The 21882-nt window shown below is 48.2% G+C and overlaps 1 protein-coding gene across 2 annotated transcripts in view; it reads left to right on the top strand.

Annotated features, from left to right (window-relative positions):
* Nucleotides 1-21882, top strand: part of CC2D1B (coiled-coil and C2 domain containing 1B) — a 408633-nt gene that overhangs the window by 304209 nt on the left and 82542 nt on the right. For both annotated transcript variants that reach the window (XM_063938881.1, XM_063938880.1), the window contains exon 18: nt 17514-17630. In XM_063938881.1, the coding sequence (XP_063794951.1) occupies nt 17514-17630 (117 nt within the window). The remainder of the gene's footprint in view (nt 1-17513; nt 17631-21882) is intronic.

The following is a 21882-nucleotide window of genomic DNA, read 5'->3' as shown; positions in this document are numbered from 1 at the left end:
CCGTTGTCTATGGAATATTTTTTCTTCTAACCGCAGGGGGTGTCCTATGTAGTGGTTTTTTTTATAAACAAATCGTTTGATAAACCCTTGTATTGTCCCTTAATGTGTTTATAAATATTAATAATGTCCCCTCTCAGTCGCCTCTTTTCCAGTGTAAACATATCTAACCTTTTTTAGTCTTTCCTCATAATTCAGTGCCTCTAACCCCTTAACCAGTTTGGTGGCTCGCCTCTGAACCTTTTCGAGTTCCAAGATATCTTTTTCTCTAACGTCCTAGTGGATGCTGGGGACTCCGTAAGGACCATGCAGAATAGACGGGCTCCGCAGGAGACTGGGCACTCTAAAGAAAGATTTAGTACTACCTGGTGTGCACTGGCTCCTCCCTCTATGCCCCTCCTCCAGACCTCAGTTAGAATCTGTGCCCGGACAGAGCTGGGTGCTTTTAGTGAGCTCTCCTGAGCTTGCTAAGAAGAAAGTATTTTAGTTTAGGTTTTTTATTTTCAGAGAGATCTGCTGGCAACAGACTCTCTGCTACGTGGGACTGAGGGGAGAGAAGCAAACCTACTAACTGCGGCTAGGTTGCGCTTCTTAGGCTACTGGACACCATTAGCTCCAGAGGGATCGAACACAGGTACCTAACCTTGATCGTCCGTTCCAGGAGCCGCGCCGCCGTCCCCCTCGCAGAGCCAGAAGTACAGAAGCATGAAGACATCGAAATCGGCGGCAGAAGACTCCTGTCTTCACTTAAGGTAGCGCACAGCACTGCAGCTGTGCGCCATTGCTCCCGCAGCACACCCACACACTCCGGTCACTGTAGGGTGCAGGGCGCAGGGGGGGGGGGGGGGCGCGCCCTGGGCAGCAATTAAGGTACCTTTTGGCAAAATAATGCATATATCCAGTCAGGCACTGGATATATGTTCGAGCCCCCGCCATTTTTTACACATAGAAGCGGGACAGAAGCCCGCCGCTGAGGGGGCGGGGCCTTCTTCCTCAGCACAGCAGCGCCATTTTCTCTTCACAGCTCCGCTGGAAAGACGCTCCCCAGGCTCTCCCCTGCAGTATCCAGGTGCAAAAAGGGTAAAAAAGAGAGGGGGGGCACATAAATTTAGGCGCAAACGATCACAAACAGCAGCTACTAGGTAATCACTAAGTTACAGTGTAATCCCTGGGTTATATAGCGCTGGGGTGTGTGCTGGCATACTATCTCTCTGTCTCCCCAAAAGCCTTTGTGGGGTCCTGTCCTCAGTCAGAGAATTCCCTGTGTGTGTGCGGTGTGTCGGTACGTCAGTGTCTACATGTTTGATGAGGAAGGATACGTGGAGGCAGAACAAGTGCAGATGAATGAGGTGTCGCCACCGACGGTGCTGACACCTGATTGGATGAATATGTGGAAGGTGTTAAATGATAATGTAAGCTCCTTGCATAACAGGTTGGATAAAGCTGTAGCCTTGGGACAGTCAGGGTCTCAACCCATGCCTGATCCTACAATGCAGAGGCCGTCAGGGTCTCACAAGCGCCCACTATCCCAGATGGTTGTCACAGATGCCGACACGGAGTCTGACTCCAGTGTCGATGACGATGATGCAAAGTTGCAGCCTAAAATGACTAAAGCCATCCGCTACATGATTATAGCTATGAAGGATATATTGCACATATCAGAGGAAAACCCTGTCCCTGACAAGAGGGTTTATATGTATGGGGAGAAAAAGCAAGAAGTGACTTTTCCCCCGTCACATGAATTAAATGAATTATGTGAAAAAGCGTGGGATTCCCCTGATAGGAAAGTAGTAATTTCCAAGAGAATACTGATGGCGTATCCTTTCCCGCCAACGGACAGGTTACGCTGGGAATCCTCCCCTAGGGTAGACAAGGCGTTGACACGCTTATCTAAGAGGGTGGCCCTGCCGTCTCAGGATACGGCCACCCTAAAGGATCCTGCGGATAGAAAGCAGGAAGCTATCCTGAAGTCTGTTTATACACATTCTGGTACTCTACTGAGGCTGGCAATTGCTTCGGCCTGGATGTGTAGTGCGGTAGCAGCATGGACTGATAATCTCTCGGAGGAGATAGATACCCTGGACAGGGAAACTGTTCTACTGACCCTGGGACATATCAAGGACGCGGTCCTATATATGCGGGATGCCCAGAGGGATATTTGCTTGCTGGGCTCTAGAATAAACGCAATGTCCATTTCTGCCAGAAGGGTCTTATGGACTCGGCAATGGACAGGGGATGCCGACTCTAAAAAACACATGGAGGTTTTGCCTTATAAGGGTGAGGAATTATTTGGGGTCGGTCTCTCGGACCTAGTTTCCACTGCTACGGCTGGGAAGTCAAATCTCTTGCCTTATGTTCCCTCACAGCCGAAGAAAGCACTGTATTACCAAATGCAGTCCTTTTGTTCGCAAAAGAGCAAGAAAGTCAGAGGGGCATCCTTTCTTGCCAGAGGCAGGGGTAGAGGAAAAAAGCTGCACCATGCAGCTAGTTCCCAGGAACAAAAGTCCTCCCCGGCTTCCACTAAATCCACCGCATGACGCTGGGGCTCCACAGGCAGAGCCAGGAGCGGTGGGGCGCGTCTACGAAATTTCAGCCACCAGTGGGTTCACTCACAGGTGGATCCTTGGGCTATACAAATTGTGTCTCAGGGATACAAGCTGGAGTTAGAAGTGACGCCCCCTCACCGTTACCTAAAATCGGCCTTGCCAGCTTCCCCCATGGAAAGGGAGGTAGTGCTGGCGGCAATTCACAAGATATACCTCCAGCAGGTGGTAGTAAAGGTTCCCCTCCTTCAACAGGGAAGGGGTTACTATTCCACTATGTTTGTGGTACCGAAACCGGACGGTTCGGTCAGACCCATCTTGAATTTAAAATCCCTGAATATTTATCTGAGGAAATTCAAGTTCAAAATGGAATCGCTCAGAGCGGTCATTGCTAGCCTGGAAGAGGGGGATTTCATGATGTCTCTGGACATCAAGGATGCTTACTAGCATGTCCCCTTTTATCCGCCTCATCAAGAGTACCTCAGGTTTGTGGTACAGGACTGTCATTACCAATTCCAGACGCTGCCGTTTGGCCTGTCCACGGCACCGAGAATATTTACCAAGGTGATGGCGGAGATGATGGTGCTCCTTCGGAAGCAAGGAGTTACAATTATCCCATACTTGGACGATCTCCTCATAAAGGCGAGGTCCAGGGAGCAGTTACTGATCAGCGTAGCACACTCTCAGGAAGTGTTGCGGCAGCACGGCTGGATTCTGAATATTCCAAAGTCGCAGCTGATCCCTACGAAGCGTCTGCCCTTCCTGGGCATGATTCTGGATACAGGCCAGAAGAAGGTATTTCTCCCGGAGGAGAAGGCTCAGGAGCTCGTGACTCTGGTCAGGGACCTCCTGAAACCAAAACAGGTGTCGGTGCATCACTGCACGCGAGTCCTGGGAAAGATGGTGGCGTCATACGAAGCCATTCCCTTCGGCAGGTTCCATGCCAGGATCTTTCAGTGGGATCTGTTAGACAAGTGGTCCGGATCGCATCTTCAGATGCATCGGCTGATCACCCTGGCCCCCAGGGCCAGGGTGTCTCTTCTGTGGTGGCTGCAGAGTGCTCACCTCCTCGAGGGCCGCAGGTTCGGCATACAGGACTGGGTCCTGGTGACCACGGATGCAAGCCTCCAAGGATGGGGGGCAGTCATTCAGGGAAGAAACTTCCAAGGGCTGTGGTCAAGTCAGGAGACTTGTCTGCACATAAATATCCTAGAACTAAGGGCCATATACAACGCCCTAAGCCAAGCGGAGCCTCTGCTTCGAGACCAACCAGTGCTGATTCAGTCAGACAACATCACTGCAGTGGCCCATGTCAACCGCCAGGGCGGCACAAGAAGCAGGGGGGCGATGGCAGAAGCCACCAGGATTCTACGTTGGGCGGAGAATCACGTGCAAGCACTGTCAGCAGTGTTCATTCCGGGGGTCGACAACTAGGAAGCAGACTTCTTCAGCAGACACGACCTCCACCCGGGAGAGTGGGGACTTCATCAAGAAGTCTTCACGCTGATTGCAAATAGATGGGAACTCCCACAGGTGGACATGATGGCGTCACGCCTCAACAAAAAGCTAAACAGGTATTGCGCCAGGTCAAGGGATCCTCAGGCGATGGCTGTGGATGCACTAGTAACACCGTGGGTGTTCCAGTCGGTCTATGTGTTTCCTCCTCTTCCTCTCATACCCAAGGTGCTGAGAATTGTAAGAAAAAGAGGAGTGAGAACAATATTCATTGCTCCGGATTGGCCAAGGAGGACTTGGTACCCGGAACTGCAAGAAATGCTCACAGAGGACCCATGGCCTCTACCTCTCAGACAGGACCTGTTACAACAAGGGCCCTGTTTGTTCCAAGACTTACCGCGGCTGCGTTTGATGGCATGGCGGTTGAACGCCGGATCCTAGCGGAAAAGGGCATTCCGGATGAAGTTATTCCTACGCTGATAAAGGCTAGGAAAGACATGACAGCAAAACATTATCACCGTATATGGCGAAAATATGTTGCTTGGTGTGAGGCCAGGAATGCTCCTACGGAGGAATTCCAGCTGGGTCGATTCCTGCACTTCCTACAGTCAGGAGTGACTATGGGCCTAAAATTAGGATCCATAAAGGTCCAGATTTTGGCCCTATCCATTTTCTTTCAAAAGGAACTGGCTTCACTGCCTGAGGTTCAGACGTTTGTTAAGGGAGTGCTGCATATTCAGCCCCCTTTTGTGCCACCAGTGGCACCTTGGGATCTTAACGTGGTCTTGGGTTTCCTGAAATCCCACTGGTTTGAGCCACTTAAGACCGTGGAGCTAAAGTATCTCACATGGAAAGTGGTCATGCTGTTGGCCTTAGCGTCGGCTAGGCGTGTGTCAGAATTGGCGGCTTTGTCATGTAAAAGCCCCTCTCTGGTTTTTCATATGGACAGGGCAGAATTGCGGACTCGTCCGCAGTTTCTACCAAAGGTTGTGTCTTCGTTTCATTTGAACCAACCTATTGTGGTGCCTGCGGCTACTCGTGACTTGGAGGATTCCAAGTTGCTGGAGGTGGTCCGGGCCTTGAGGATTTATGTTAACAGAACGGCTGGAGTCAGGAAGACTGACTCGCTGTTTATCCTGTATGCATCCAACAAGCTGGGTGCTCCTGCTTCAAAGCAAATATTGCGCGCTGGATCTGTAACACGATTCAGCAGGCTCATTCTGCGGTAGGATTGCCGCATCCAAAATCAGTGAAAGCCCACTCCACAAGGAAGGTGGGCTCTTCTTGGGCGGCTGCCCGAGGGGTCTCGGCATTACAGCTTTGCCGAGCTGCTACTTGGTCGGGTTCAAACACTTTTGCAAAATTCTACAAGTTTGATACCCTGGCTGAGTAGGACCTTGTGTTTGCCCATTCGGTGCTGCAGAGTCATCCGCACTCTCCCGCCCGTTTGGAGGCTTTGGTATAATCCCCATGGTCCTTACGGAGTACCCAGCATCCACTAGGACGTTAGAGAAAATAAGATTTTACTCACCGGTAAATCTATTTCTCGTAGTCCGTAGTGGATGCTGGGCGCCCATCCCAAGTGCGGACTCTCTGCAATACTTGTACATAGTTATTGCTTAATAAAGGGTTATGTTATATTGGCATCCTTTGGTTGATGCTATGTTGTTTGTTCATACTGTTAACTGGGTATAGTTATCACAAGTTATACGGTGTGATTGGTGTGGCTGGTATGAGTCTTACCCTGGATTCCAAATCCTTTCCTTGTAATGTCAGCTCTTCCGGGCACAGTTTCCCTAACTGAGGTCTGGAGGAGGGGCATAGAGGGAGGAGCCAGTGCACACCAGATAGTACCTAATCTTTCTTTAGAGTGCCCAGTCTCCTGCTGAGCCCGTCTATTCCCCATGGTCCTTACGGAGTCCCCAGCATCCACTACGGACTACGAGAAATAGATTTACCGGTGAGTAAAATCTTATTTTTATAGTGCGGTGCTCAGAACTATACACAATATCCCAGGTGTGGCCGCACCAATGATTTATACAGCGGCAGGATTACACTAATCCCCCGTCTCCATTCCCCGTTTTATGCATGCTAACACCTTACTTGCTTTTGTTGCTGCATTTTGACTTTGCATACTGCTACTAAGTCTGTTGTCGATGAGCACTCCCAGATCCTTTTCTACTACCGTTATCCCTACATTTTCTCCATTTAGTTTTTAGGCTGCCTGAATGTTCTTAGTCCCAAAGTGCACAACTTTACATTTGTCTGTTGAACCTCACTCTCCATTTATCCGCCCAGACCTCAAGTCTAGATAAGTCATTCTGTAAAGACTCAACATCCTCGTCTGAATTAATTACTCTACATAGTTTAGTATCATCTGCGAAAATTGTCACTGTGCTTTCTAGTCCCTCTCCGAGGTCATTAATGAATATGTTAAACAACGATGGTCCAAGTACTGAGCCCTGCGGTATTCCACTGAGCACTGAAGCCCATTCAGAGTACATCCCATTAATCCCCACTCGCTGTTCCCTATTGAACAGCCAATTATTCACCCAAGTACAAATAGTGTCACCTACCCCAAGCTCCCTTAATTTGAGAATTAGTCTCTTATGTGGAACTTTGTCAAAGGCCTTAGCGAAGTGCAAAAAGATCACATCCACTGCTTGACCCTAATCAATATTATAGCTCACTTTCTCGTAGAAGCTTATTAAGTTAGTTTGACATGACCTGTCCTTCACAAATCCATGCTGATTCCTAGTAATAACCTTGGAGGTGTCCAAGTACTCTAGAATGCTATCCCTTAATATACCTTCTAGTAATTTCCCTACTATAGATGTCACTTATCGGTCTATAGTTACGGAGGTTAGTTTTAATATCCTTTTTAAATATTGAGACTACCTCTGCTATACGGCCAATCCTTTGGTATCGTTCCTGATCTAATTGACTCTCTGAAAATCAAATATAGGGGTCTCGATATCTCTACATTAAGTTTCATAAGAACCCTGGGGTGGAGTCCATACGGCCCAGGAGATTTATTTATCTTAATTTTACTTAGTCTTTCCCGGACTACTTCCTTGTTTAACCATGGTACCTAGCATCGGGTCGTTTTCATAGCTTATGTTATGCTCTACTCTCGTCAACCTGTCCTCATTCGTGAATACTGATGAAAAGAATTTATTAAATAAATCCGCTTTTTCCCTATCATCATTAATCAAGACATCCAACTCGCTCTTTAAAGGCCCAATATTCTCCCTTTTTAAAAATGTTTCTGTTTATAAACTTAGATAACTTTTTGGGGTTTGTCATACTCTCCTTTGCAATTTGTTTTTCGTTTTCTATTTTAGCTGCTCTGATTTCTTTTTTGCATTTTTTGTTTCATTCCTTGGAGAACTGGAAAAATTCCACTGTTCCGTCAGACTTAAATACTTTGAAAGCACGCCTCTTTTTATCCATTTGTTCCTTGACCCTCTTATTAAGCCACATCGGTTTGAATTTACTACTCCTGTTTTTGTTGACTTTGGGAATATACAAATGAGTGTACTTATTGAGCGTAGTTGTAAAAACATCCTACATTTCAGCCGTAATCTTACCATGCAATACAATTTCCCAATTGATGTCCTTCATTGCTTGTTTCATCAACATGAAATTAGCTTTCTTAAAGTTAAGTCTTAGTTAGACCTTTATATTGATGTTTTTGGAAGCTGATATCTGTGATCATATTGTGATAGCTATTTCCTAGGGTCTCCCCTACTTTAGTATTTGATATTATTTCCTCATTATTAGTTAGTACTAGGTCCAGTACAGCCCTATGCCTAGTTGGTTCCCCGATTACCTGGGACTCTTTTAGCATGTTTAAGAACCTATTACCCCTAGCTGTATTTACTGTTTCAGTGTTCCGGTTTATGTCTGGGTAATTAAAGTCCCCAACAATAACGACGTCCCCCATACCTGCAGCTTTTTCGATTTGCTGCAAGAGTTGTAATTCGTCAGACACACTAATATCTGGCGGTTTATAGCATGTCCCTATTAAAAGTTTTTTGTGTCTTTACCCCCACTCAAAATCTCAACCCATAATGACTCCACGTTGTCTCCAGTCCCCTCGTAAATGACCTCTTTTAAATAAGGTTTTAAGAATGGTTTAACACATAGACAAACACTCCCTCCCTTTTTATTAATCCTAATTCTCCTGAAGAGGGTGTACCCCTCCATGTTTGCCGCCCAGTCGTGAGAATCGTCCCACCATGTCTCAGTAATGCCTATTATGTCATATTGGTCATTGAGTGCAATTGCCTCTAATTCCCCCATTTTACTTGTTAGGCTTCTTGCATTAGTAATCATACACTTAAATTTAGTAATTCCCTGATCCGCTAGTTTTGTTATGGATAACGTTTCCTTAGGAACCTGAGTTTCCCTTAAATTACCATCGCTGACTATATTCTCCTTCTCCCCTCTCTATCCTCATTATACTTGATCCATCCCATTATTCTTCGATCTCTAATTGTCCCACTAATTCTTTCTGAGAAAGATGGCGCCTGACTGAGAAGTCCACACAGTGTTCCAGGAACACAAACCCCTCTTTCCTACACCAGTCTCTAAGCCACACATTTACCTCCCTAATCTCCCTCTGCCTCCCTGGGCTAGAACGTGGCACTGGTAATATTTCAGAGAATATTACCTTAGATGTCCTTGTCTTTAATTTTTAGCCTAGGTCTCTATAATCTTTCTTAAGGACATCCCACCTACCACTAACTTTGTCGTTGGTGCCGACGTGCACCAAGAATGCCGGGTCGTTCCCAGCCCCTCCCAACAATCTTTCTATCTTTCTACCCGGTCCGCAATGTGCCGTACCCGAGCACCCGGGAGACAACAGACTGTCCCGGTAGCAGATTGCCCTCTCTGTTCTGATAATAGATTCCGGTACCACCACAATCTGGCTAGGTACCTCGCTCTCTTTTGTTCCCATTGTCCTGGAGGGACCGCTCCTCCGGTTGCTAGAGGGAACGGTATCCTCCAGTGCCGTCATTTCTTCACTGCCTTCCCCAGAATCTTTGTCCATTCGGGAAAATTTATTGGGGTTTGGCAAATCGGAGATGTCCTGTCTCCCCCTCCTCTTCTTCCTTCTAACCTTGACCCAGCTAGCTACCTGATTGTCCTCGTCTACCGGTGGCCCCCCTGCAACTCCTCCATCGTTCTATATAAGCTCTGCTCGAGATTGTGAATCTCCCTCAGTCGCGTAATGGTCTGTTCTAGATCAGTTGACTGGGCTCCAGGGCAACCGTTCGCATACACCGCGTGCAGATGTAATCACACGGGGCAGGTTGTTCCCGGTGCGCATACATCAAGCACAACATGCACTGAGTGAGATTCTCAATCACGGCCGCCCCCATTTTGTTAAAAAAAAAAAAAAAATAACCCCTCTAACTCCCTGTACCCATAGAAAAACAATACAGTACAATACAAACGATACAGACTACAGTATGCTACACAGTATGATACTATAGCCTAACTCTGGACGGAAACAATTTTCAACACAGTAAAGTAATTGGTAATGCAATGTGTAAAAAATGTATCAATGGAAAATGGTCAATAAAACAGTCAATACAATAATACATATGATACTTGGGTGTCCGGGTGGAGTCACGACCACCTGCAGCAGCACCTACTCACTGCTACTTGCTTCCCCTGGGTTGGCTCTTTCCAGCAGCCCTGCTCCAGCCTCAGTCAGCCCCCGCCACTTTCACTCTCCCGGCACCTTGCTCTGCTGCTCACCGCCTCTTATCCCCTGTCTCCACCGCTGATGGAACCGTTTTTCTTCAGCACGCCCGCAGGTTTCGGCTCCTGCCTGGTGCCCAGCTTGTTCCCCGGCTCCCAGCTCCCTCGTGCTCGTCACTTCTGCTTCGTTACTGCCGCTTCAGCCCACAGCCTGCACAGCCGCTTCCACTCACAGCCTGTTAAGCCCACGTGTTCATCAGCCCGATGTGTTTCTTCAGTATGGCTGTGGCAGAAACCCTGGAAGCGGCTGTTATGCTCAGAAAACTGAGATCCCTGATGTAGAGGAGAGCCAGTAATAGGAGAGTATGTATAGACAAGGAGAAGACACACATCTCCCCTGCCCCCCCCCCCCGCTCATCACACATCTCCCCCCCCCCCCCCGCTCATCACCCCCCGCCCCCGCTCATCACACATCTCACCTTCCCCCTCAACACACATCTCTCCTCCCCATCACACATCTCACCCCACCGCTCATCACACATCCCTCCCCTGCTCATCACACATCTCTCTCCCCGCTCATCACACATCTCTCCCCCCCCCGCTCATCACACATCTCTCCCCCCCCGCTCATCACACATCTCTCCCCCCCCCGCTCATCACACATCTCTCCTCCCGCTCATCACATATCTCTCCTCCCCGCTCATCACACATCCCTCCCCCGCTCATCACACATCTCTCTCCCCGCTCATCACACATCTCTCCTCCCCCGCTCATCACACATCTCTCCTCCCCCCGCTCATCACACATCTCTCTCCCCCGCTCATCACACATCTCTCCCCCCTCTCATCACACATCTCTCCTCCCGCTCATCACACATCTCTCCTCCCCCCCGCTCATCACACATCTCTCCTCCCCCGCTCATCACACATCACTCCTCCCCGCTCATCACACATCTCTCCCCCCGCTCATCACACATCTCTCCTCCCCCGCTCATCACACATCTCTCCTCCCCCGCTTATCACACATCACTCCTCCCCCGCTCATCACACATCACTCCTCCCCCGCTCATCACACATCTCTCCTCCCCCGCTCATCACACATCACTCCTCCCCTGCTCATTACACATCACTCCTCCCCTGCTCATTACACATCACTCCTCCCCCGCTCATCACACATCTCTCCCCCCCGCTCATCACACATCTCTCCCCCCCCGCTCATCACACATCTCACATCTCTCCTCCCCTGCTCATCACACATCTCTTCCCCCCGCTCATCACACATCTCACCCCCCGCTCATCACACATCTCTCCTCCCCCGCTCATCACACATCTCTACTCCCCCGCTCATCACACATCTCTCCCCCCGCACATCACACATCTCTCCTCCCCCGCTCATCACACATCTCCCCCCCCCCCGCTCATCACACATCTTCCCCCCCCGCTCATCACACATCTCTCCCCCCGCTCATCACACATCTCTCCCCCCGCTCATCACACATCTCTCCTCCCCCCGCTCATCACACATCTTCCCCCCCCGCTCATCACACATCTCTCCTACCCCGCTCATCACACATCTCTCCTCCCCCGCTCATCACACATCTCTCCCCCCCCCGCTCATCACACATCTCTCCTCCCCCGCTCATCACACATCTCTCCCCCCCGCTCATCACACATCTCTCCTCCCCCGCTCATCACACATCTCTCCCCCCCGCTCATCACACATCTCTCCTCCCCCGCTCATCACACATCTCTCCCCCCGCGCTCATCACACATCTCTCCCCCCGCTCATCACACATCTCTCCTCCCCCGCTCATCACACATCTCTCCCCCCCCCGCTCATCACACATCTCTCCTCCCCCGCTCATCACACATCTCTCCTCCCTCGCTCATCACACATCTCTCCCCCCGCTCATCACACATCTCTTCCCCCCCCCCCCCCCGCGCATCACACATCTCTCCTCCCCCGCTCATCACACATCTCTCCTCCCCCGCTCATCACACATCTCCCCCCCCCCCGCTCATCACACATCTCTCCTCCCCCGCTCATCACACATCTCTACTCCCCCGCTCATCACACATCTCTCCCCCCCGCTCATCACACATCTCTCCTCCCCCGCTCATCACACATCTCTCCCCCCCGCTCATCACACATCTCTCCTCCCCCGCTCATCACACATCTCTCCTCCCCCGCTCATCACACATCTCTCCCCCCCCCCCCGCTCATCACACATCTCTCCTCCCCCGCTCATCACACATCTCTCCTCCCCCGCTCATCACACATCTCTCCTCCCCCGCTCATCACACATCTCTCCTCTCCCGCTCATCACACATCTCTCCTCCCCCGCTCATCACACATCTCTCCTCCCCCGCTCATCACACATCTCTCCTCCCCCGCTCATCACACATCTCTCCTCCCCCGCTCATCACACATCTCTCCTCCCCCGCTCATCACACATCTCTCCCCCCCTCGCTCATCACACATCTCTCCCCCCGCTCATCACACATCTCTTCCCCCCCCCCCCCCCGCGCATCACACATCTCTCCTCCCCCGCGCATCACACATCTCTCCTCCCCCGCTCATCACACATCTCTCCCCCCCCCCGCTCATCACACATCTCTCCTCCCCCGCTCATCACACATCTCTCCTCCCCCGCTCATCACACATCTCTCCTCCCCCGCTCATCACACATCTCTCCTCTCCCGCTCATCACACATCTCTCCTCCCCCGCTCATCACACATCTCTCCTCCCCCGCTCATCACACATCTCTCCTCCCCCGCTCATCACACATCTCTCCTCCCCCGCTCATCACACATCTCTCCCCCCGCACATCACACATCTCTCCCCCCCTCGCTCATCACACATCTCTCCCCCCGCTCATCACACATCTCTTCCCCCCCCCCGCGCATCACACATCTCTCCTCCCCCGCTCATCACACATCTCTCCTCCCCCGCTCATCACACATCTCCCCCCCCCGCTCATCACACATCTCTCCTCCCCCGCTCATCACACATCTCTACTCCCCCGCTCATCACACATCTCTCCCCCCCGCTCATCACACATCTCTCCTCCCCCGCTCATCACACATCTCCTCCCCCCGCTCATCACACATCTCTCCTCCCCCGCTCATCACACATCTCTCCTCCCCCGCTCATCACACATCTCTCCCCCCCGCTCATCACACATCTCTCCTCCCCCGCTCATCACACATCTCTCCTCCCCCGCTCATCACACATCTCTCCCCCCCCCGCTCATCACACATCTCTCCTCCCCCGCTCATCACACATCTCTCCTCCCCCGCTCATCACACATCTCTCCTCCCCCGCTCATCACACATCTCTCCTCCCCCGCTCATCACACATCTCTCCTCCCCCGCTCGTCACACATCTCTCCTCCCCCGCTCATCACACATCTCTCCTCCCCCGCTCATCACACATCTCTCCTCCCCCGCTCATCACACATCTCTCCTCCCCCGCTCATCACACATCTCTCCTCCCCGCACATCACACATCTCTCCCCCCCTCGCTCATCACACATCTCTCCCCCCCCCCCCGCTCATCACACATCTCTCCTCCCCCGCTCATCACACATCTCTCCTCCCCCGCTCATCACACATCTCTCCCCCCCCGCTCATCACACCTCTCCCCCCAGCTCATCACACATCTCTCCTCCCCCCGCTCATCACACATCTGTCCCCCCAGCTCATCACACATCTCTCCCCCCGCTCATCACACATTTCTCCCCCCACCTAGTAGTGAAATGAGCGATCTCTCTAGAGCCGGCGATAGCGACCGCGGGACCACACATCACTGTCACCAGTACCCTACACACCGAGAGATCCGTGCTTAATTTCTCAGCAGTCTACTCAGAATACTTAGAATTTAAGCATGGATCTCTCCGTATGTACCCCCTTAAGATGGCCAGGGAGATTCTGTGGAGAGTAGGGGCTGTTCCCAGGATGAATGTCCTCTTAAAAAATTGCATAGACTTCAAGATCCTTATTTGTATGATCCCAAGTTTCCCTACCTCCGTTACTGTACATGGAAATTACTATGAAATTGAAATATAATATGTTTAACTCCTTCCTTATTTTGAATCCCAAATGGAGCACAGTATATAAATCAAGAATAGAGAGAGATATACTGGCGCCGGCTGATATTTTAAATGATAATGGACACTTAGACCAATACGTTAAAAAACAAATGATAAATATTTATTACACATACATTTAAAACAAAGGATTCTATTCCTATTTGTGCAAACCTAAGCAATTGCTAAAGGGTTAATTGAATTGTAATAAGGTACCACTGGTGATCCCTTCAAGAAATATTGTCCACTTTAGACTGGCTAGAAGTCTCACTCCACATTGCTCACAAGTTCAATAAGTGCAAGTTGATTTACCAGACTTGTTCCGGAGAAGTCCCTTGGGTATCTCTTTTACACTGAAGATCCCATTGGCATACAGGGAAAGGTCCGGGTTTGCTGCAGAGCTTGTGTTGGTATTAAATCCAGTGGAAAATGTGAGAGTCCAAGAATATCGCCAGAAATGTGGATGAAGGGAAACCGCACTCGTGGTCCTGCCAGGTGTAGCTCAACGCGTTTCGCTGGACTAATGGCTGCCAGCTTCCTCAGGAGCATAAATCCAGTACTCAGTTATCAGACTATATATACCCTTATAATCAAGGGACAATCAAAAGCACATGTTGTCCTAATTCTAACACATCCTATCATTTTTTACCAAATCATTATATGTTTAACACCAGAAGGCAATCTTTTGATAAATATATTTATTTGTAAAAACGAGGCTTAGAAACAGGTATAAAGTTAAACAAATCTGTTAAAACTATTCGTCATGTGATCATCCCCGATCACATGATCGTATTTCTCCAATGGGTATATAATAACCCGGGCTTAAATCCGCCCACACATGGTCACATGACCCTCCTTGACCCTGTGAGTCATGGATGTGTCATCTTGCATCCACAAAACATCCTGGGTCTGAAACCATCGTCGCGCCCCGTGGAGCGCATGCCGGAAGTGACATCCCTGCGGCTCAGGCGGAATTGCTCTAGTCTAGAAATGTTTTAGTACAGGCAAGCGAACTAATGGATTCACTTAAAAAAAGAAAGTATCCAGAATACCTACTTAAACAAGCTTTTGATGAAGTTTACTATATGGATAGAACTAAACTCTTGATCCCCAAAATTTATGATAAAAATGAGAACAGGAGAAAGAGTGCAAATAATGAGAAACAGTCAGCCTTTATATGTAAATATAATAATGCAGCTCATGAAATAAGATCCATCATATCCAGAAATTATAGGGTCTTGAAACAAGATCGGATACTCAATCAAATATTACCATCTAAACCCCTAGTGGTTTTTAGGAAAAACAAATCTCTTAAATCCATATTAGCCCCAATTTATCTAAATCCTAATGAAAAGGAAAACGAGACACCTATGGGATGTAAGTGGCTATCAACCATACCCATGGGGTGTTTTAAATGCAGAAAATCCCACTGTATAACATGTACCTATATGCCGAGGAAAACACTTATTCTGACTTTACCTGGTGATAATGAGAAATATAAGTTAAAATCGTTTATGAATTGTGCCACGAAATATGTAATTTATCTACTGACCTGTGGCTGCGGGCTCCATTATGTAGGGAGGACCACAAGGCCTCTACACACTAGATTTATGGAGCATCGTAGAAATATACTTAATGGGAATGAGAAACATAGTGTGTCAAGACACTTTAGACAGGTTCATTCTGGAGACCCAAAAAGCTTATCTGTAGTCTGTGTTGAACATATCGCCCCCACACCTAGGGGGGGAGATAGATTCAACAAACTCTGTGGTCGGGAAATTTACTGGATGTTGAAATTTGGTTCTTTACATCCAGATGGGCTAAATGAAAGTATTGAACTAAATACAGTCCAATAGGTATACTAGATGCTCATGATACCTTCGGGATGGCGTCATTTATGGAAAACCAACCTCAACTATAGATACATGTGTATGTGCATATATGCGCGTGTATATATACATGCATGTGTGTGTGGATGTATATATGCATATGAACTTTGAAAGTATCATCCCGCTTCCTCTTCTCACGATGAGGATTTTTCCTCATTTATTTATTGTTCTCCATCTTTCTTATGTAGAAATACATTTTTCTTTATTGAAATTGTAATCACCGAATAAATTGTTGTGCTGTATTACAAGCAACATAATAACCAATTATTTTATGCTTTTTTTTCAAATATGGTGTTGTTACTAAGAAAATGTAGATGGGGATGTGGTAATTATTCATAATTACCTATGACATTATGTGGTCTAACAATGGTCACGTGAATACAAATAGTAGATCTCAGACCCTTGCTTCATAAATGTATGAATATATGAAATATTTAGAAATCTCATTTGGATTGTAGTTCTGCATGTTTTTTCTTTTGTTTATTCATTTTTTAACATAAGTGGATCTCCGAGTTTTATTTCTGCTCTAATGATCATTTCGGTCTCCAGCGGTATATCACTAATCCCTGCTTGTGGAGCGCGATGTCCGTATCATGGTGTGGGCGCTGCGCTCCACGGAGCATTACAGCATTTCCGGTATGGACGGTGCGCTCTGTGGAGCGCAACGCCACTTCCGGCGTGCGCTCCATGGGGCGCGATGTTACTTCCGGCATGCGCTCCACGGGGCGCGACGATGGTTTCAGACCCAGGATGTTTTGTAGATGCAAGATGACGCATCCATGACTCACAGGGTCAAGGAGGGTCATGTGACCATGTGTGGGCGGATTTAAGCCCAGGTTATTATATACCCATTGGAGAAATATGATCATGTGATCGGGGATGATCACATGACGAATAGTTTTAACAGATTTGTTTAACTTTATACCTGTTTCTAAGCCTCGTTTTTACAAATAAATATATTTATCAAAAGATTGCCTTCTGGTGTTAAACATATAATGATTTGGTAAAAAATGATAGGATGTGTTAGAATTAGGACAACATGTGCTTTTGATTGTCCCTTGATTATAAGGGTATATATAGTCTGATAACTGAGTACTGGATTTATGCTCCTGAGGAAGCTGGCAGCCATTAGTCCAGCGAAACGCGTTGAGCTACACCTGGCAGGACCACGAGTGCGGTTTCCCTTCATCCACATTTCTGGCGATATTCTTGGACTCTCACATTTTCCACTGGATTTAATACCAACACAAGCTCTGCAGCAAACCCGGACCTTTCCCTGTATGCCAATGGGATCTTCAGTGTAAAAGAGATACCCAAGGGACTTCTCCGGAACAAGTCTGGTAAATCAACTTGCACTTATTGAACTTGTGAGCAATGTGGAGCGAGACTTCTAGCCAGTCTAAAGTGGACAATATTTCTTGAAGGGATCACCAGTGGTACCTTATTACAATTCAATTAACCCTTTAGCAATTGCTTAGGTTTGCACAAATAGGAATAGAATCCTTTGTTTTAAATGTATGTGTAATAAATATTTATCATTTGTTTTTTAACGTATTGGTCTAAGTGTCCATTATCATTTGAAATATCAGCCGGCGCCAGTATATATCTCTCTATTCTTTATGTATATAAGGGATTGACCTCCCTATACAGGCTGCCGCTGACAGCGCACTCTCAATTTGTTTTTTCTCAGTATATAAATCAGTCTTTGCTGTAAGATGTAATAAGAGTTCCGGTGAAGCGGCTGCCGCGCTCCTGCGTATAGCGAAGTCTCATCTCCGTTTCCATCCAGCTTCCCTTGCTTTCATACTGTTTTTTTCTTCTTTGGGCAGATTTGAGAAAATGGCAGAAGACTGCAAGAAAAACTGTGAGATCCTCCATTTATCACAAGCTCATTGCATGGATCCTCCTCTGTACCACTTTGAGGACAAGACATTGAAAGTTGTCAGGTAGGTGCAGCAGCCAGAGACTGGAGAAAGCTGTTCAGCCGCATGTCTCAGTAGTGACCAGCTGGGAATAACAATCCACAAATACCAAGAACACATTCACCATTAAACGCGGAGAGTTCTATTGCAAAGCGCAAAAAAAGGGAAAAGACTTTTTGGGGGCACGCTTACAAAGACCTATAGTGTAAATAAGTGTATGAGTGAGATACCGCTACCAGTGTCAGTGAATGGAGGTGTTCTTCACTATAGACACATAAATATTTTAATAATTCAACATAGAATTTAAAAATCTGTAGATTACCAAAACTGATCATAGAGTAAATCTAGAATTCTGTTACATATAAGGCAAGTCAGCGGTATGGAGGAATAATATTTTTTCACAAATAGTTTAGCAGTGAATATCAGACTTGGGCTACTACTATTAGGTCGGGACGCACTATGCGTCGCAGCCACAAAGTGGTACCTCCCACCACTTATCAGGTAATGATGGTATTTACCTAGAAATGTGATTAGTATCCGATAAGAGCTGTCTGTGATCACAGGACTTCTGGGTTTAGGACCTGGGAGTCCATCTGAGCATGCACAAAATGGCAGCAACACTGGGGGCGGGATGTATTAACATACATCGTCGCCCATCGCAGCTATGTTACTTTATCACATATGTACTATCAACATCACAATGCGGTGACAGAGGCCCCCCGCGATACATGTGAGGTGTTGTGCGGGAGGTCTCCATCTCCCATGGGGCTCCACACTCCCCACACGCCAGGAAGCCGCAGCAGGCCTCCTCTTTCCCCCTGCAGCTGCAAGGACCTCCTGCAGCGTGGCTAGAGGGAGGAGGAGATTACCTTTCCGGGTCCAGGCTACCTGGAGGAAGGTATGCACGGGGGGAGGGGGGTCAACATCTTCGGCGGAGGCGGCGGGTTGCGGCAGCCAGCGATAAGAAGCTCATAGGCTTCTATAGGGTATCGCCATCCAAAGATGGTGATACCCTGGACTGCGAAAACCCGGCGGCCGGGTCTTAGTTAATTTGAAAATGGGGTAAAACCCCCGAAAACGGGGTTTTACCACATTTTTCCCTTAGTACATCCCGCCCTGAGAGAGATCCGACTGGATCCCTCTCAGAGGAAAATGCGTAAAGAAGCCCCTAGGCTCCTAAAGATGGTGGTACCCCCTGGGTCCAATGCAATACCTTCTGGAGCTTGGTACATATGGAAATGCGTCCACAACTCAGAAAACTGCATTTTCTGAGTTGTAGCCACATTTTTCCCGTAATACATGCCACAAATAGTAAGATCGCAAGGTATTCTACATATGGCTGTCAGTATTCCCTCTGAAGCGCAGCAGAATGTCGCATGCAGAGTGTCACATGCAGAATATCAAGAGCTGGAAACAGGACACAAAACACATTTTTTTCCAGATGAATCTATGAGCAATAAACAATGTTATTGTGTTCCAGTTAGAATATCTAGTGTAATGTTAAAATCATTTTCTCTTGCTGTGAGGCTGAGGAACCCCGGACCTTGGGATTGAAGGTAGGCTGGAAAAGTTATCACTTAAAAATGAAACTGTAGCTTTAAACCCAAGCTCCTCCCCCCTGCAACCCATAATGCCAGTGTTCTTTAAGTGCCTTCGGAGTGTGGCATGTTTTAGAGCCATCTGTAGCTGTTTAGAGTTATTGTTTGTCCCCCACTGGCCCTCTGGGTCTCCTTGGAGAGACTGCCTTTTTCCGGGGACGGTGCACGCTCTCGCCCTTTTAGAAGGTTCAGCCATCTTGCCAAGCTCATCATGCTATGTGCATAACGCATCAGGGTTTTTGCACAAAATTTCTCTTAATTTAAAAAAAGCTTTCATAAAAATACCAAGCTTTGTGAGGGCATAAGCATTACCCTCCTTCCAAGGCTCCGTTATAAGCTGGGTATTCAGAGGTGGAGGAGGGAGCCTTCTTGAGTCACACTATGCAGGACCTCAAAACTGCCGTGTTCCACTCTCTGGACTGTTTAGATATGGATTCCCAGGCAGACTCTGGGTCTGTTCAAGCATTGGCATAAGGTCGTTATTTTCTCTTTTTCAGATCTCTTCAGTCTCAACCTGGAAGGTGCCAGTAGTTCTCCGATCCTCACACATTTGCTTCACTTTATCCACATCCAGTAGATCAGGTGTCCAAGTGAGCATTGCTTCCCATTGTTGTCGCTATGGTGCTGTGTTTCCCTGTTCAGGACTTGGCATCCTTTACAGATCTGCTGGATTGAAAATTGGAAGATTCTCTCAAACCCTTTTTTTTTTTTTGGCATAATTCTCTGACCTTTCCTAGTCATGGCATGGATGGCTCAACTTATTGAGACTTAGGCCGACTCGATTACTGCAGAGTTTTCACAGGTTTTGTCTTGGAGTTCCCTACTGCACTAGGCAGAACAGCTTCACAGTGGAGCTACATATGTGTATGAGGTCGTGCAGTATTTAGGTGGCTTTCAGCTATGGCCAGTGATGGATACTATTTTTGCTCAAGCTACCAATGAGACAAGCACTTTTAATCCAGTGACTGCTTCTAAACAGTGGGATCCACAGTTCTGAGTTTTCTTGTCTCTCCTCCAGTCTGTCAGAGGCCACTTCTTCCCCAGTAGGAGTATGATTTCTTAAGACCCAATGCTCTGGGGCCAAGGCTCAGCAGAAGCCTTGTGGGATCTCTTTCCACCCAGTTTGGTCGCAGACGAAGGGCAGTTGCTCCGGAAACCATTGTGTGGAGTTGTCTTCAGATGCCTGGGTGCTGGCTAACATTTACAGAAGTTGCATCAACCTCAGGGATCCGCCACCATGGCGGTTTTTCACCACCATTCTTCCCCGGGATGCGGAGAGGGAGGTGGCATTGAACCAGGCTATCACTTCTTTCAAATAGGTTGGGTATGTTTGATCAGCGGTCTCCTATACCGACGCCGGGATCCCAATCCACAATACCGACGCCAGGATCCCGAATGTTAGGTGGCTGGCAGGGGAGGGGAATGGGTGTCGGTGGGTGGTCGACCGCAACAAAGCCACTTGCGGGCTTGGTGCGCTCACCACGCAGTGAGCTCGGTGGTTCCCTTGCGCTCGCCACAGGTTCTATTCCCACTCTAGTCCCTGTTGGTCGGCATGCCGACCGGCGGGATATGCAGGGTTCCGGATCATGGCATTGGTATTGTGACTGCCAGTCACATAACCGCATCCCTCTGAAGTGGTGTCATTGCCTCCTTTCCACCGCTAGACCTGTAACTGGTGTTTTACTTCAATGTGTTTCCTCTTCGGAAGCCGAACATATCATTCTGGCTGTTCTTCAAGATTTGTGCTTTAAACACCAGGTTGTTAGTGGATCATTTTGAGATGGAATCTCTCTGATCACTGATCCACACAATGGAGCTTAATGAAATTTTGGGGACTTTCTGGACGTCAGGTCCACGTATCTTTATGTTCTGATTTGGGCAGGTTATTATGCTCTTCTCCGAAGGGAATTCCAGTGGAAAATTCACCATAATTGGACGGCATGTTCAGCATCCCTGTCTGTTTCTCTCTTGTTCTGTCCGACAGCACTCATCACTTTCTCCTTTGGTGACTGTTTTCTGATCATCTCCTCCAGGGATGATCCTCAATCATTTCTGATTTTGGTCATTGTGATCACGGATGCAAGTCTCCTGGGATGGGGTGCCATAACATTTACATCTTGGGCCTTTGGTCACTGTAGGAGCCGGCTCAGTCAATCAAGGTACTCGAGCTCTGAGCCAACCTTTGAGCTCTCCTGGAAGCCCAGTCTACCTTGCCTGGCAGGCCAGTTCGTATTCAGATGGACAGTGCCACGGTGGTGCATTATGTAAATCGGCGAGGAGGCACAGAGCACGCAGCAACAATTGGCAGTCCGAATCCTTTCCTGGGCAAAGACTTTTCTTCTGGCATCCTCAGTGGTGTTTGTCCCAGGAGTGGAAAATTGGCTCTGGCTTTTGCAGTGACTATTCCATGGGACTTTTATCTAATTAATCTGTTTTCCGACTCCAATCTTGACTCAGGTACTCAAGCGCATCAAGGATCAACAGGTTGCTGTAATCCTAGCGAATTCGGACTGGCCTCGCAGATCGTAGTATGCTGACATAATCGAAAAGTCGGCAGGTCCCGGGTGGCGTCCTACACTTCATTCAGACCTGCTAAAGCAGGGTCCATTTCTACACGAGGTCCTTCTTCAGTTGACTTAAATGGCCTGGCTTTTGAGACTGATTTTTGAAAGCTAAAG

Source organism: Pseudophryne corroboree, chromosome 9 (genome assembly GCF_028390025.1).
Source record: "Pseudophryne corroboree isolate aPseCor3 chromosome 9, aPseCor3.hap2, whole genome shotgun sequence".
In the NCBI taxonomy this organism is placed as follows: domain Eukaryota; kingdom Metazoa; phylum Chordata; class Amphibia; order Anura; family Myobatrachidae; genus Pseudophryne; species Pseudophryne corroboree.
Note: the sequence above shows the minus strand (reverse complement) of the source record. Positions and strands in the feature narration are given on the sequence as shown.